Genomic DNA, 16,035 nt, shown 5'->3' with positions numbered 1-16,035 from the left:
AGGTCAAACAATCCTGCTTTGAAAGAAGAACACACTCTACACCTTCCTGCACTATGATACATTATCATTATTGACTGAGACATCAATTAAAAAAAATAAAAATAAACCTATGTTCCAAAGTGAAAACACAAATCTGGATCTTCAACTAAATTTAAAACTTGACTTACATGTCTTTTATTTTAAACTGTAGCGTTTAAACTGTTGTGAAATCAGGCATTTGGATGGGAGGTTGAGATACAGCATGTACCAATTCTCCATTGCTTGCTGTGATAATTCATATTCAATTGTATTCTTGAGTTGTACTTCATGTTTCTTTTCCTGGTCCTATTTTTAAAGTGTATCACTCTCCAGCCTCCATGGATTACCCTTTCAATCTGTTGGACGAGCACCCAAATAATTTGTCTCTCTTCTTTGAGTCTGTTGTTATCCTGCCTTAAGAAAATACTTGTACATCCACATCCATTTTACCAGAAAACTCTTCTAAAACATAATAGGCCATATACTACAAAGATAAATTTAGAAGATGACAAAGTACTGTGAGTGAAAACACACAAAAATGATCTCCGTCAGACGTGAACAAATTTATGGTTTTCCTGTTGAGACCCCCATAGGCATTACCGGTTGAGAACATTTGGTAAAACCGCCTTAAATCTCATTCACAAGATCTTGGATATAATTTGGAGCAGGAAGATATTTTATGATGAGTATAGCAAGGCAGATTCAAACTGTTAGTCAAAACAGTAAAGATGAGTGGTTCAGAGAATGGATGGATGGATATATTTTAATGGGTTTGGAGAACCCCTCTCGGGAATGTCCTGCCAGGATTTACCAAAATTTCCCATAGTCGATGCCGTGATGTCCTTCTTTACACCATAAACTAGAGGAGAGTGAATCAACAGTGCCTCTGCTGGTTAAGGCCAAATTTAATTTTAATTAATTAATTTTGGCTCAATTGACACAATGAATTCACAATCAATTCCGCACAATTGGCCAAATCCTAAATAATTAAAGGATTCTTTGGCCCATTACTAGTAATTGGCAGTAGTGTTTGATAAAGGTTAAATTTGCATTCCATGTATTCTAGAATTTATTTATTCTGTAAAGTAAAATGTCCACTGACGTTCCTAGTAAGTGCCAATCTGGGTTTTGGTCAGTGAGCCTCCCAGTGAGGAAAAAAAACATTTTTAAAGCAATTGATAGCTATTTCTGAAAGTAAAAAAATACCCACCAATGGTAATTGAAGTCATAACCAAAACATGCTGGGATGGTGAGACAATCCTGCTGGGGTGCACAAAGGCACACCAAAAAAAACAAAAAAAAAAAAAAAAAAAAAAGGATGATACGGAGGGATTTTCAGCACTAACATCTAAAATAAGCAGGTACGTGTCAATCGTTAAAAAAAAAAGCAGACCTACAAGTGTGTGCCTGTGTGTGAAGCATGAAACACACGCCACAGTTTGAAACATAATTGCTTTCTCTTGTCTCTTTCTCACACACATACACACACACACACACACACACACACACAAAAACACGCAGCAATTATCCACTATGCTTTTCCACCATTTTTTTGCAATAACTGTCACTGACGGAGCTTTCGCCTCCTTATCTGATTTTTATGAACATACTTGTAGGGATTATTGAGATTTGTGAAAGCAGTGCTGGGGAATGTGTGACAGAAAGAGAGAGAACAAATAACAGGCAGGGTGAGCGGAAGAAAAAACTAATCTCCTGAGGAAAGTGATGAAAAAATATAACTCACAGTCTTGCTCAGCTTGGAAAAGTTGGCTAAGAAAAAACAGACCAAAGAGATTATTCGACTGTCTTTTCCATGACAGCTCTTCTCTAATTCGGCCATGCCTGAGGAGCTACGAGAAGCACAGCAGCCACACTCAAACATAACCAATCCACTTATGAAGTAACACACAATGCTGACTTCCCTCAACAGCCGCTGATGAGAAAGTAAATTGGTTTGGTTACCTTGAAGTTATGAAGCACAACAGTATCATCATCATCATGTTATGGCACACTATATGGACAAAAACATCAGGACACCTGTCTATGGAACTTGGGAGGATTAAGATGTCTCATCTTTGGAGCTATTACAGTTTCCACTATTTTGTGGGAATGAACCTGTGCAAGCCAGCCAAGCTCTTTCACACCAAACACATCCATCCATGGCTTCATGGACTTTTCTTTGTGTACTGGGGCATCATCATGATGGAAGAGAAGACATCTCCAGAATTTGAAAGCATAGATTGGTCCATGTAATGTTAAACTCAGGGCCGCCAGACACCAAGTGACATGGCCGAAACCAACAGTATGTAGGGTTTAGCCGTGAGATTTCATGAGTGACCGACTGACAGCTTCTGGTTTTGCTGCGATTCAAAATCGTAACGTCGCAGATGTAAAAGGAAAATAAAAAATGCTATGTCGTGTGAGATTTTACAAGCAAATTATACGTTTATGAATAAGAGAGTGGCAGCGAGTGCCACCTCAGAAATATCCACACTGTTATTTATCACAGTTTCCTGTCTTTGTATTCATATACTGTAGCTATAGCGGCCAGGGCAAACTGCTTCTTCTCTGACCACGGTGCCATGTTGTTTGTGTTTCAATAAGGAAAAATAATAGTATAGGTGGGGCGTCAAAACATTGAACACTGGAGAACACTGGAGGGTTGCAGTTTTTCCGTTGCCATGAGTTGGTTTTCTAAGCGCGAGGGTTCATCGTCTAATGTGCGGCGAGGGGTCGCTGACTGTATTTCTTTTGCGATTGTTCAGTTCAATCAATTTTCAGCCACGTTGCACAATGTACAGCGAGCCAAAAACCAAATGTTGTGTCTAAGCCTATTTAATAGGATAAGTATCTATAATTATGTGTATCACCATACTGTTGTTCATATAATGTATGTGTAGGATCGGTATGCTGCACATGATGACAAATGATCAAATGTGTATTTTTAAATTGTGTTTTTATTAAATTAAAGCTAGAGAATGACCACATTGTGAGATGTGACTAATCTAGTACAGACGCCAGGCTGAGTATCGAGTGGGAGTGAGGTTGTGGCATCAGGGGCCTCTAGTCTGCCAAGGTGCTCTAACAACTGAGCCTGCTGTCAGCGCCATGGAGGCCCGACTGGACGAGGGCAGTAGCCTCACCATCTGGTGTGCGACAGTCAAAGTCACCCTGCGTGGAAGCGCATTTGGTGGGTGTGTCCATGTGGGGAATGTGTCTATGCCTGTGTCTCTGTGCATGCCTGATTGTTAGGCCAGTGATTCTTTTCTACATAAAGTACATGGGGATGTCTGCAAGTACATCAGCCGGTCTTGAGTGTTTCGTACGCGTTTCCCCATTGCATCTCATGCACTTCTTAAGTCGGTATATTCAAACAGTTAGATCCAAAAGTATTTGGACAATGACATGTTTTTTTCTTTATACATCACCACAATGGATTGGGGCTGGGGCGCGATTGAAACACGTTTAGCTTTAGCGTGTGTGTTCTTGGTTTTGCAGGGGTCGGTGATCTGTGTGTGACCACACAATTTCACAACAAGAAAAAAGTACAGTAATAAAAGTAGTTAGTTGGGAATTAGAAATTGTGTGCATGTACAGTAAGTATGTATACGTGGTTCGGAACACGTTGACTCTGACTCACATTGACTGAAACTTGTTTGCCTGACTTATGCCATGTTGAAGACCAGCAAAAATACAGGGGCCCTGAAATGTGTAACAGGCTTAGTACTGTAATGATAGACCAAGAAAGTTCAAACACCTACTGTAAGGACCTGTCCGTGGGGATTGAAGAGGGAGGTCTGAGACCTAAATTATCAATTAGTATAGACCAGCCACCTTTGAGACAATACATGTGTCTTGGAAATGTTCAAGTCTGGACATTTATTCATTTCCTGTATGTCAAGAGGTTTTGCCTGGGTACTGACCACTTCTCGAGGCAGCAGAGGGTCCTCCTGGCGACTCACCAATAGAATGACGGTCCCACCCATAGGTGCAGCTCGGAGCAGAGCCACCACCTCTTCTTGAGTTTTACCATTCAAATCTACTCCACCGACCTACATCACACACATTTCTGATTAATGTACACACAGATACTCCAAAACATTTTAGATCTGATGGAGTGATCACCCGGTGGTTTTTCAAGTCAATCTTTTTTTTTGAAATACAAATACGGTTTCATCTATCATTTTCAATTATAATTTAAGTATAGATCTTAAATTAAATGAAATCCATAGGGCAATCACGAATATTACTAATTTGGAACAAATCCAAAACAATAAATGAATAAGTAATCTCTGTAATAACATACCTTCTGAATAATATATAGAGATGCTAAAAATGTTTGAAGAGTCCTACCTCCAGGAGACGGTCTCCAGCTTTTAGTCTCCCATCTTGGATGGCTGCCCCCCGAGGGAGAATGTTTTTAACATAAATAGGAGCACTGCCAGCAACAGGAACATCTCTGGAAGTAATGCTGAACCCAAGACCTTCTGGACCTACAGGAACATACAGGAACAAACACTAAGCATTTGACATGGTGTAAATGTTGAACAATCATTCTTAACCACATCTACAACTACAGCACAACACATTCTTGAAACAAATTAAACTGTGCTTTCTTCAGTGTCTATCTTCCAGCATCTGCAAATTATTTATTCTAAAGTATAACCAGACATCTTGAAAAAAAAAACAGTAAAGGCTTTAAATCATATCTTAGTCAATGTGATCAATCTCAAGAGTTTAAATAAATGATTCATTATGTTGTGTTACTTCGTTTTGAGTCATCATTGCTCTTTAGAGTTTAGTGAATTTCACTGGCTCAATAGGAGAAGACACAAGAGCTCGATGCTCTCCAGTCTCTCTTGGTTTTAGGATGGTGACCTTTAAGATTCAGCTAATGAATATGAATTACTGGCCGAGGGTTAAATGGGCTAAATACAATAACTGATAAATAAGAAGTTCTGTGACCAGACTTTTATTGCCCAGGAGACATGAATTTGTCAGATACAATCAAAAAGTTGTTCAAATGTCAATTCATAATTGTATTTCAAAATCTATTGTACATTTGATTTTTTTCACTTAATAAATTTGACCTAAAATATTTTTTTTTTTTTTGTGCACCAAAATGTGGAAAATGTTATGGAGGAGAAAGAAACAATGGCCTCAAATGATGGAATATTGACAATATGGGAGACATCTAAAATATTAGTTATGTCTTTGAATCAATGGGCTAACAATTGAAGATCACAGTAAGTATGTATGTCTTTATATTTTTGACGATAAACTAGGATATTCACTCTCAATCTAACTGAGACAGGTGCCCACTTATTTTTTTCATGGTTTTTTTTCACAATGTAGTTTAATTTGGCTCCATTCATCTAGATTATATTTATGATAAACAATATCAAAAGGGATGTTTTCATGAAATTATGTTTGAATTCAACATAATGTTCCTAAAATAAAAATTAAGTATTTCCAGAGATAGATTCTACTCTGCATCTAGTTACCTACGTTTCCACCAGTTAACTGGCACAAAAGTCCCCTAATGTTGTTTCAGTCAGGCTTTTTCTGATGCTAGCAACATTAGTATTCACGCCTAAGAAGCTGCTCATTTCACAGAGCTGTCAGCGCCTCTGATAGTCCATCATGACCTAGTTTCTCAAGTTTGTCTTCCTTGCCGTCTGTCGATCTGTCACTGGTTTGACTGACAGTGATTGTGTTGATGAAGACAAAGCGCAGAGAGAGTGAAGTGCGGCTGGCAACTTTTTTAAGGTGTCAGCGCATAAACAAACAGTTTGAAAGAGGTTATGAAGTTAAAAAGTTGAGCTAAGTTGGGGGTGTTCGTGCATTATTATCGTTCAATCAATGCTTGAAATAATAAAAAAAGCAGACAAAATGGGTTACAGTTGTTTCATGTTCAATCTTTAGTTGTATGTCAAGAATGCCAATGCAAGAAAATGGCAGATACAATGTCACACGTGCTGCCAAGCCAACCATTCCCTGTAGACCAGAGCATTCATCCAAAGTGGTCCCAGGAATTATGAAGCCCTCTAAATAACTACAGTAAATTAATATAACCAATGCTAGATATAGATAATCAAAATCATGCCCTGATCTTTCTAGTCTCCAATAAGGCAATTCAGAGAATGAATCTGAGCTCTAGCAAGCCACCCGTACTTAACCTTTGTCTATATTTGTGATAATAGAAGACTTGAAATGTGTTCCCTTTCTGGATTTGATGTGAAAAGGGAACAAAAATTAAGTAGTGAGCAAATATCACCCAAGAAACAACGTATAGTATGCATGATTCAGCTCCCAAGCACTTAATTAGGTACACTTCCAGAATCTAAGATCCAATAGAAGAAACGCTGCCCAGCTCAAGTAGCTAATAAAGGTAATTAAAATGTACATTTTTCAGTGGAACCTCTGAGGAAAACAATATAAAAAAAGAAAGAAAAAATGTCACTATCATAAAACATTTACTAACTACAGCCATTTTAACATTATTAGCTGTCATAAAAGAAAGTTTGAAACCAAAGTAAAATAAGATAACTAACCCTTTGATGATCTGTGATAGTCTGTAGTATACGTTTTACCTTTTATATTTAGTGTGACTGTGTCACTTGAAAACTGAAATTTATCCTTAAATTTGGGTCAAATACCGACTGTGCGACTTTAATTCAGAGGTTCCACTGTAATCTAGTTCTAAAATTCAACAAAACCTTAAAACAAATTAACATACTGTGAAAATATTCTAATAAACCTCGCTATCAGCCTCGATTAAAACTGATAACGTTCTTTGTTAAGAGTTAAAGCTCTTAAGTTGAATGTAATTTTTGCTGGTGTTCTTAAAACAATGTTGTATCTGGTATGGTGAAACCATTTTGGTTTGCATGGCGAGCATTTGAGACATGCAGTGGCTGCATTGCAATAAGTCAATGGCAAACTACAGCACATTTAAAAGTGAATTACCATTCTGATGGTAATTACTGTGAAAACAGCCTAGTCCAACTTAAGCTAATTTTATAATTTCAGTAACATGTGGGAAATAATTACTGCTCATTTGGAGTAAACAAATGGCTTGAACCTTTAAAATGAGGACATTCATTACAGTAAGTCCCTGTAAAATATTAAGTACAAGCATGTCACTGTTTGTTAATTTATTTATTTAGTTTCTCAGCAAAAGCCATGAATTTTCACTCTGCTATACGCTGTTTCATGCGTTACACCACACAAAGAATCAGACCACACACCTGTAGACAAGGGAGAGATGTCTGAATGAGTGTTGCCGAGATGAGCCCAAGACTCATTGCTCTGGAAGCAGACTAGCTCTCTTCAACAGATCAACCATCCGACATCCTTTCAGACTGTGCCACGTACTGCCTTCCAACTACTAAAAGTTGCTGTTAACAACGCCACCCCCCTACCCCAAATACCAGATCCTTCATTCATAAAAAGCGACGAGCAAGAGAATAATCAAGTCACTTCAATACAAAAAAAGAAGAAAATATACATCTATATATATATATATATATATATATAAACATACATACTGAAGAGCATCAGGCCTTGAAGATTAAAGCATCAGACCCCAAGTGTACTTTTAAAAAGATGAGGTATTGTTTTGTTTCTAGTTCAAAGCCCACAGATAAGATTGAGTAAAATGGTTCTACATCATACAGACAATGTAGTATATTTTGTTTAGCATTTAGCAACAAGGGGCAGAATATGATGCAGTGCAGTGTTTTACGGCGTTTTCTGATGGAAGTTTCTTGTACCAGATGACATTAAATGTCTCTTTTGTGTCAGTGAGGCGTCAAGGTTTAATTGAACAATGAAGACCCAGTACCAATGGAGATAGTGAAATGATACTGAAGTTGCCTGAAAAAAAAAAATTCTTTTGCTGGTTTTTTTTTTTTAAACAAAAAACTTTCTGGAAGTTCCAAAAGGTAGAAACAGCCCTCCTTCAATCGTATCAGTGGAAAAATGTTGACCAGAGTAATCATGCTACCATCATGAACTGTATCTTTGATTCATGTGATTGATGTTTCTCACCTTTCTTCAACTGAATCTTGAACCTGTGGCCTTTGCCTTTAACATAGGAGCTGTTGGACTGCGTTGTGCTTATTCTGCGCTGCAGGGAGGAGGAGGCTGTGGATGAGGTACTAGAGACCAAAGATTGTGCTGGTGTGACATATCTCCGTCTTGGCTCTGGAGTGCTCCCTGTCAGTGACCCCTGTTGACTGTACAATGGGGGGAAACAGGTTAAACGTTTTGTGACATACTGTACTGGTGGGAAAAAAAGTATTTAAAAATGGGGGTTCCTGTAAAAGACACATAGATGTGGCACAGACCTGGAGGTTCGACCCGCGACCAGGCTCGTCCTGTCACCCGAATGCAGAGAGTCTTGGCTGAAGCGAACTCTGCTGGAATTAGGTGAGCTGAGTTCACTCTTGCCTGCAAGTAACTCGTACTGCCTTTTCATGGCGGCCGGGACCACATGAAAGAAGATGACGGAGGAAGCCATCGCCTGCTTGAAAATGTTCTGGGCTCTGGAGTTGGTGTAGTGGAGAAAGAAGGCAGGGAATACCACATATGAGCAGAAATGCATTTGTTAGAACAAGATAAGCGAGACAAGTAAAATACAATATAGTATAGCGTTGGAGAGAACAGATGAGCTAAAAAGTACTACATAGTAAGAGGAGATAAGGAGAGTTGGGCTAATGGACCAGTACTAATGGTCTAGTATACGGGTCACCAACCTTTCTGAAACTGAGAGCTACGCTACTTCTTGGGTACTGATTAATGTGAAAGCCTACCAGTTTGATCCAAACTTTGAAATAACGAATTTGCTCAAATTGCCTTTAACCATATGTCGTTAATAATTAATGCAGTGGCCCACGTGAGGATAAGCGGTACAGAAAGTGCATGGATGGATGGATATTTATCTAGTATGTGAAGATCCATCCATCCATCCATTTTCTGAGCCACTTATCCTCACAATGGTGCTGGAGCCTATCACAGCTATCATCGGGCAGCATGTTTACGATTTCTCACAATAATTTTCAACAATGAATTAACATGGCAGGAAAGCGATAAATATCAATATGCAACACTTTATGTCTATAAATCTCTGCAAGTGTTTACATTTTCAAATAATCTCTTCTACAGGATTCCCAGGAAATCACAAAGTCCTATCACTGGTGAGTTATTTTGTAGAACAGGCCTACGGACTGCTTATGTGGTCCTTGGTGACCCATGGTCTCACACACACAAGAAGAAGTAAATTACAAGCATCAACAATTGAACAGTAGTTATTGGCATTAATGAGGAGAAAGAAATGTGTGGTTGTAGGTTGTTGAGTATATATGTGGAGTATGTAACGTTTGTTAGTCTGTTTGTGTTCTGTGATTAATATGATTGCATTTACACTGCATGAAGTGACAATTCAGATTTGTTTTTTTGCTCTCAAGTGGAGCAATTCGGATACATGTCATGGCAGCGTAAAGAGAAAAAAAATGCATGGAATCAGAAATCTTCAGATCAGAATCAGACCTCCAAATGTGGATAGAAATCCAATACATATGTTATACATATGTTGGTTATGGGAACCAATGTGAGAAACACATTCTATAAATCTAAACTACAGCAAACACATTGACAATTAAATATGGTCAAAATATGTTACATTAAAGGTGTATTGATTATTAAATAAGATAAATAGTTTCCGGCAGTGGCCAGTGGAGTAATGTAGAGGTTCTCCTCATTTGAGTCAATGGGGAGAGGACTCAGCTAAAGAAAACCAAACAGTAATATTTCTATTATTTACTTAGTTTTAGTAACTCAGGTTGTCACTCCCCAAACTTGATCCTTGATGTTTATGTTGAGTTATTTATGCACGTTGGACATGTGCAATGTGCGGATTGCTTCATGTAATCTATGAATGTAAACACAGCCATATTGGATATGTTTCACTTGAAATGTACGTACATGCAAATAGACAGTCCCCAAAAAAAATGGATACATGTATTAAATTGAAAGTGGGCACTTGCAACTGAAGTTTGAATCCAGCCTAAGCATAAGCTACCTCAGCAATGAGAAAACAGTGCATCCAAATAATACAGTTCCAATATAGCAGATATTTGTTTACAAATAAAATAAGATGGCGCCACAGTTGCCGACTGGTTAGCACATCTGCCTCACAGTTCTGAGGACCAGGGTTCAAATCCCGGCCCCACCTGTGTGGAGTTTGCATGTTCGCCCTGTGCTTGCGTGGGTTTTCTCCAGGTACTCCGGTTTCCTCCCACATCCCAAAACCATGCGTGGTGGATTGATTGAAGACTCTAAATTGCCCATAGGTGTGAATGTGAGTGCGAATGGTTGTTTGTTTATATGTGTCCTGCGATTGGCTGGCGACCAGTTCAGGGTGTACCCCGCCTCTCACCCGAAGATAGCTGGGATAGGCTCTAGCACGCCCGCGACCATAGTGAGGATAAGTGGTACAGAAAATGGATGGATGGATAGATAAAATAAGATAGAAATATCCAAAACACATGATAATGTTGAGCAAGTTTTAAGACCAAATGTGCCACGAGTGCAACAAGCTCAACATTATTCCCAGACAAAAATTGTTTAGTCTGGTTTGCCAGTGGCACTTAGCATATAGATAGGTTGGTGAGAAGCAAGTGCAAAAGGGGGGTGCAGTGAATTGGTGCAGTGCAAGTCTGCATTAGAGACCCCTAATACAACACCAGGAATATCATGCTGGGTCTCCCTCAATGTCACCGCTAAAATGACTCTTCCACAGCAGGCAGCCCTTCTTTCAAACACATCCAGAAATGTCCCTCCCATTTTTATTCATATGGAAATGTTGAAATACCACCCGACATGAATAATGACTGAGCGGGCAAGGCTGTCTATATGGTTGTGTTTACATCACACATGTGCAGTGGAATCATCTTCCCCCTAGGCTTGATTGAATGACAAATTACCCCATCAATACAATTATTCTGTCAGATTAAGTGCATAAAAATATTTAGCAGAGCAAAACAATTAAATGAGTTCACTTGAAGATCCCTTGAAATGGTTACCCTCTGAGGTTGACAATCAAAGCAGGGGAAAACAGTGATGAAGGAGCATAGGCGCAAGACGTTTAGCTTCTACACTTCAGTGAGGTGCACAATTACAATCATACACGATCTGATGTCAATGTGGAGAGTGTTTGGCATTGGAGGGGGCAATGTAGAAAAGCAAAACAGCTCTTCCTTGGGCTCATGGAGAGCAATGGATGTGTGTTAATTGATGAAAAGAATCTTTCCATTTCCATGGCTTTGCAGAGTCTGTCGAATGCATTAGCATATTTGGTCAAGTAACCATGACAGTTGTACAACGAGCTTGTAGAAGCTGCATTAAAAGAGTTTTCAGTGCCGACAAAACCAAACACATGCTCACACTGACAGTGTTGTGCAAAGCAAAATTGTAGTTTCTGCTCCGATCTATTGTGTTTGTTGTTTCTCTTCATCAGTAAATAGCTAGTCTCAATTAAAACCATGTTTTTCCCGATTAATTGTAAAGTTGTCAATAAAGGTTAGAACTTAACCTTCATAAATGTGTCTATGCTTAATCCAGGTTCAAGATATACACAAACACAAGGTGCACCTGCATGATCTGAGAGAAGAAAAAAAAGCTATATCTCAAACAATAATAAGTTATGCATACAATACGGTTTTTCCATATAAAAATCTGTTTATTATTGCAGTTTATGGGTTATAAATGGTTACAGATGGCATGGTGTCTTATTAGAAAGAAAGCTCTACACTACTGCAAACCACAAGCTAAGCGTCATCTACAGTTTAGCCTGTTCATGGTCAGGGGTGAGCTGGAGTTTACAAGAGTGCAGCCTTGACTGATCACCAGTCAACCACAGGGCAAATACAGACAACACATTGAAACAACCATTCGTACTGAAATATGGGCAATTATGAGTCATCAGTTAATCTAACATGCACGCTTTTGGAGTGTGGAAGGAAACCGGAGTGCCCGAAGAACAGGCCATGTAAACAAGGGGAGAACATAGAAAAACCCCACACACAAAAGTTATAGCTGAGTATTGAAACTATAACCCTTTGCTGTCATTTCCCACTGCGCACCTACAAAATAAACATAATTTTGCTATATTATTATACTATATATATGAGGATATGAGTGTATATCTTTGATAGTATATGAGTCAGATATAGGCATAGGTATCTGCCTAAATTCAAAATTATGTTTCTATTAGAGAAATCATATTAGATCTACTGGTTTAGACATGCACCTAATAAACTGTCTAGAAAGCCCACATATTTTTATGGCTCATATATCGCCCATATGTAAGTGTATATTATGTGGTAGTACGCACATTTAGGCTTTGGACACTGGTCAAGTGAGGGCAAAGTATCTGTCTTAAATTGTCAGCCCACTTTAAGAAATGAAACAGGAGCAATGAGTCAACAGAAATGAGCTGAGAGTGTCTGTAGTTTTGGAAGGTGAAGCGTTGGTCAACGACTGCAGGTTGCCAATATCTATCATTGGAAGGCCTGCATGTCAGGAATATTTCAGTTTTATTGCGCAATCGAGTGTGTGTGTGTGCGCCTGTGTGTGTGTGTGTGAACAGTGCTTCAAAAACTATACGGTACAACAACATGCATGGTTCGGAACTGTCACTTTAGTAGCTTCTTTAGCTTATGCGACAACTGTGTCGTTGTGCCTGAAATTCAACAGTGTCGAGCAGCGCTTTAACATCCAACTCTCCGGTACTGGTCCCGAGCCTGGACAAATGGAGGCTGCGTCGGAAAAGGCATCCAATGAAAAAAATAATGGCAAATAAATCATATTTGTGACTTTTTGTGCTGAACGCTGATGAGCGGAGCTGAAATTCACAAACATTTCAAATTCAGGCATATGGCATCAAAGGATATTTAAAAGACAGTTTTGGATAACACCCAAGAGGACAAGCTCTTGCTGCATGTTAGTGTCTTTCAAAAGTAACATCGCCAACTACCAGCTCTGCTTTCATATTGCAGCATTTTTGGAAATGAAATGTTTTTTTTTCTTTTTTTTATAATATTGTCACCTATTTGTCAGATGTTTCAAAAACATAATGTAAAAACATTACCGTTCTTTAGTAGGTAGTTAGTCATGTAAACCAACCCCTAAACTGGCATACACACAGCAAATGATGGAATTGAATAATGAAATAATACAGGTAAACTGTTACAACAACAAAAATTACACAGGATGAGGTAGGACCAAAAAAAAAAGTATTTCTTACTGTTCAAAGCGAAGATTACGTATATCTCCCTGGTTTATTCTGACAATACAATCATTCTCCTGGAAGAGATGCTCCTGCTCTGCCTTGCCTCTATGCTCCAGACGCTTGACTAGCAATCCCTGGGTCCTGGAAAGGATCGCACAACACATAAGAGATATTACATCATTGAGACACATCGTGTGGAAATTGCATTTAAGAAGAAATGTTAGCAAGTAAGGAGCAGAAAAGCATAAAACAGTAAAAGTGAACACAATGCTTCATTAGAGTAGGTAAACCTGTACAAGCTAAGATGTATTATTTAAAGTTATTATTCCAGGAAAAACTAGCTAATGTTCTTTATCCCTGTCCTAATCAGCAAGGTAAAAAACATTGCTATATTGTCATCATGCTATACCACACACCCACATCACGAATCCCACAGCATCTAATTTTTGTGTTTTGCGCTCACAAAACATTTTTCAACTGTGGAAAGATTTCTCCTGGCCTGGAAATACAGTTTTGCTGACTAATATGTGGAGCCTCTAGCGTTCCTTTTACACACCCACACTGTCTGCAGGCCTTGTAGAACGACAGGGCGGCTCGTGTGAGGCAATGCGCACCAAAAACTAAAAGAGATAATCTTGTGGCTTCTGACAGAACAGTGAATTTTGCCATCAACGGAGCTTAAGACGGGAGATGTTGATGCTTCAATAAATACCTAAGCACTCACATGCCAGTGCCACCTCAGCAATCGCTTTAAAAAGCCTGCCTTTACGTTTACATACACCCATCATTTCCTCCTCCAAATGAATACACAAGTGAGCTCCTCAGGGATAGCCATATGTAAAGAGATCTGATGTGCACTTATATAGACAACAACAACATCCAGTACCTCTAACCAGATGCCTAAGGAAAATTTGCAAGCTCTTTATGTTCTTAAGCAGACTATAACCTGAGTTTTGAGGTGAAGTGTAAAACAAAACTTTTAAGAATTTAAGATTGGGAGAAAAAAAACAACCAAAAACATCAGAGATGGCAGACCTCCATCAAGGCCAAACATTACAAATTTTGTATTATTCAAAAAAAATTTCCTTCAGTCCATGCCACACTTTTTACAAGGTTTTGTGAAAAGTAACCTTACCACCACGTGAAAAGTACTTTTGTGTAAATCTAACCAAAGGCAATGAGGTAAGATACTGTATGTTCTGATGAATGAACAATGAATACTGAGAACCATCAAACGCAATCATTGTCTCACATAAAAATTAAATATATGGGTGGATATTCATTGTGGCTCGGCAACAGCATGTAAGCATGTACTGTCAATTTTTGGTGAGAATTGTAATTTCAAGGTCTTAATCCTTATGTTTTCACTGAACTGAAAATGTGACCCTGTTTAATAGGGATGTCAAGGGCAGAATTGAAAAGCTCTTTAGCATTTCAGGCAAACAGGCCACTCTTAGAACATTGCCCTTAATTAGCTTCATAAAATGGATATCCACGTTCGCATGGCACACTCATCTCAGCCCCTCAATGGGGGTAAACAGTTACATTAAAACAAAATGAAGGCTCAAAAAGGTCTTACCGTCTTCCTCTCTGTTTGATAACATGTTGTCAGGTCATCGTAACTGTGTTGAACACAATAGTAATTGTGGGCGCCTTTGAACCAGACATGATTGTGCCTCATCTCAATAAGTGCTGGCAGCTTGAAAACAATGTGTTGCCTGAATGCAGATTAAAGCACTGGCAAACCTTAATGACTTGAGGAAGGCCGAAGACAGGAGACTTTAATCACCTATTAGTATTCCTGTAGCGTATACGCTTTCATATTTTTTTTAAAAGTTGATTTTGTCTACACACTGTTACTGTGATGATGGGAATATACAGCCGCCCTCTCACTTTTTCCCCACTTAGCTGTGGAAACCAGGGGAGTTGAATCTCAATGGCATTTAATGCAGCCTTCAACTCAGTGAACTCATTAGATGTGGAAGCACAGGGACTTTGCAAATACAGAATTATCTGAAGACTCTGAGGAAAATGAAGTATGTTTTCAACAAAAAACAGCTTGCTACTACAGCTTTACTCCTTGTGGCTGTGTAGCAGTGCTGAGACCTGCTCTGAAATATGCCACCTGGTCCCATTTTCTACCTTTTATCAAATAATAATGCAATCAAGATCTTTTTTATGTACAATAATCAGAATCAGAATCAGAATAAGAATCAGAATCATCTTTATCAATATTTACTTTTTGCATGCGTTTGTGAGATAGCATGAATGTGTGAAAAAGTCTCAAAGCCTTTTTCTGCAGCTATATTATCTGTCTGTTTGAGTCGTGACTTGATGTGAATGCAGTGAAGCAGCATGGTGAGTGCTGCGGCCGGATCACTTGTGTTTTTGTGTTTGCTGTCCGGTTTTGCTGACTGGCTGACCCCTGTGGCTGTAGACTAGACACTAATGACAGTTCATTGAGTCTAATGCCTCCTTTGCTAACACACAAAATTAGCCATTAGCATCATCCTATGAAAAAAAAAAAAACCTATCATGCCTAAAGCTTATTGAAGGCTGTGATAGCTGTTAGCGCAACAAGGAGCACTTCAAATGATTAAAATTGCGCCTTAAATAAGCCCTATGAAAAGTACAACTTACAACATATTAATGATAGGAGCCTCAGTTCAACAATATTCTACGATCAACAAAATGCTCGTGTCAAGAATATATAATGCCCTTAA

The 16,035-nt window shown here is 38.8% G+C and overlaps 1 protein-coding gene across 2 annotated transcripts in view; it reads right to left on the bottom strand.

Annotated features, from left to right (window-relative positions):
- The window catches only part of LOC133396457 (partitioning defective 3 homolog), a 298,273-nt gene that overhangs the window by 161,629 nt on the left and 120,609 nt on the right, over positions 1–16,035 (bottom strand). For both annotated transcript variants that reach the window (XM_061666339.1, XM_061666340.1), the window contains exons 8-12: positions 13,328–13,453; positions 8,370–8,567; positions 8,071–8,258; positions 4,372–4,511; positions 3,942–4,070 (exon numbers count right to left, since the gene is read on the bottom strand). In XM_061666339.1, coding sequence (XP_061522323.1) covers positions 3,942–4,070; positions 4,372–4,511; positions 8,071–8,258; positions 8,370–8,567; positions 13,328–13,453 — 781 coding nt within the window. The remainder of the gene's footprint in view (positions 1–3,941; positions 4,071–4,371; positions 4,512–8,070; positions 8,259–8,369; positions 8,568–13,327; positions 13,454–16,035) is intronic.

Source organism: Phycodurus eques, chromosome 21, assembly GCF_024500275.1.
Source record: "Phycodurus eques isolate BA_2022a chromosome 21, UOR_Pequ_1.1, whole genome shotgun sequence".
Lineage (NCBI taxonomy): Eukaryota > Metazoa > Chordata > Actinopteri > Syngnathiformes > Syngnathidae > Phycodurus > Phycodurus eques.
This window is presented reverse-complemented; position numbering and strand designations above follow the sequence as displayed.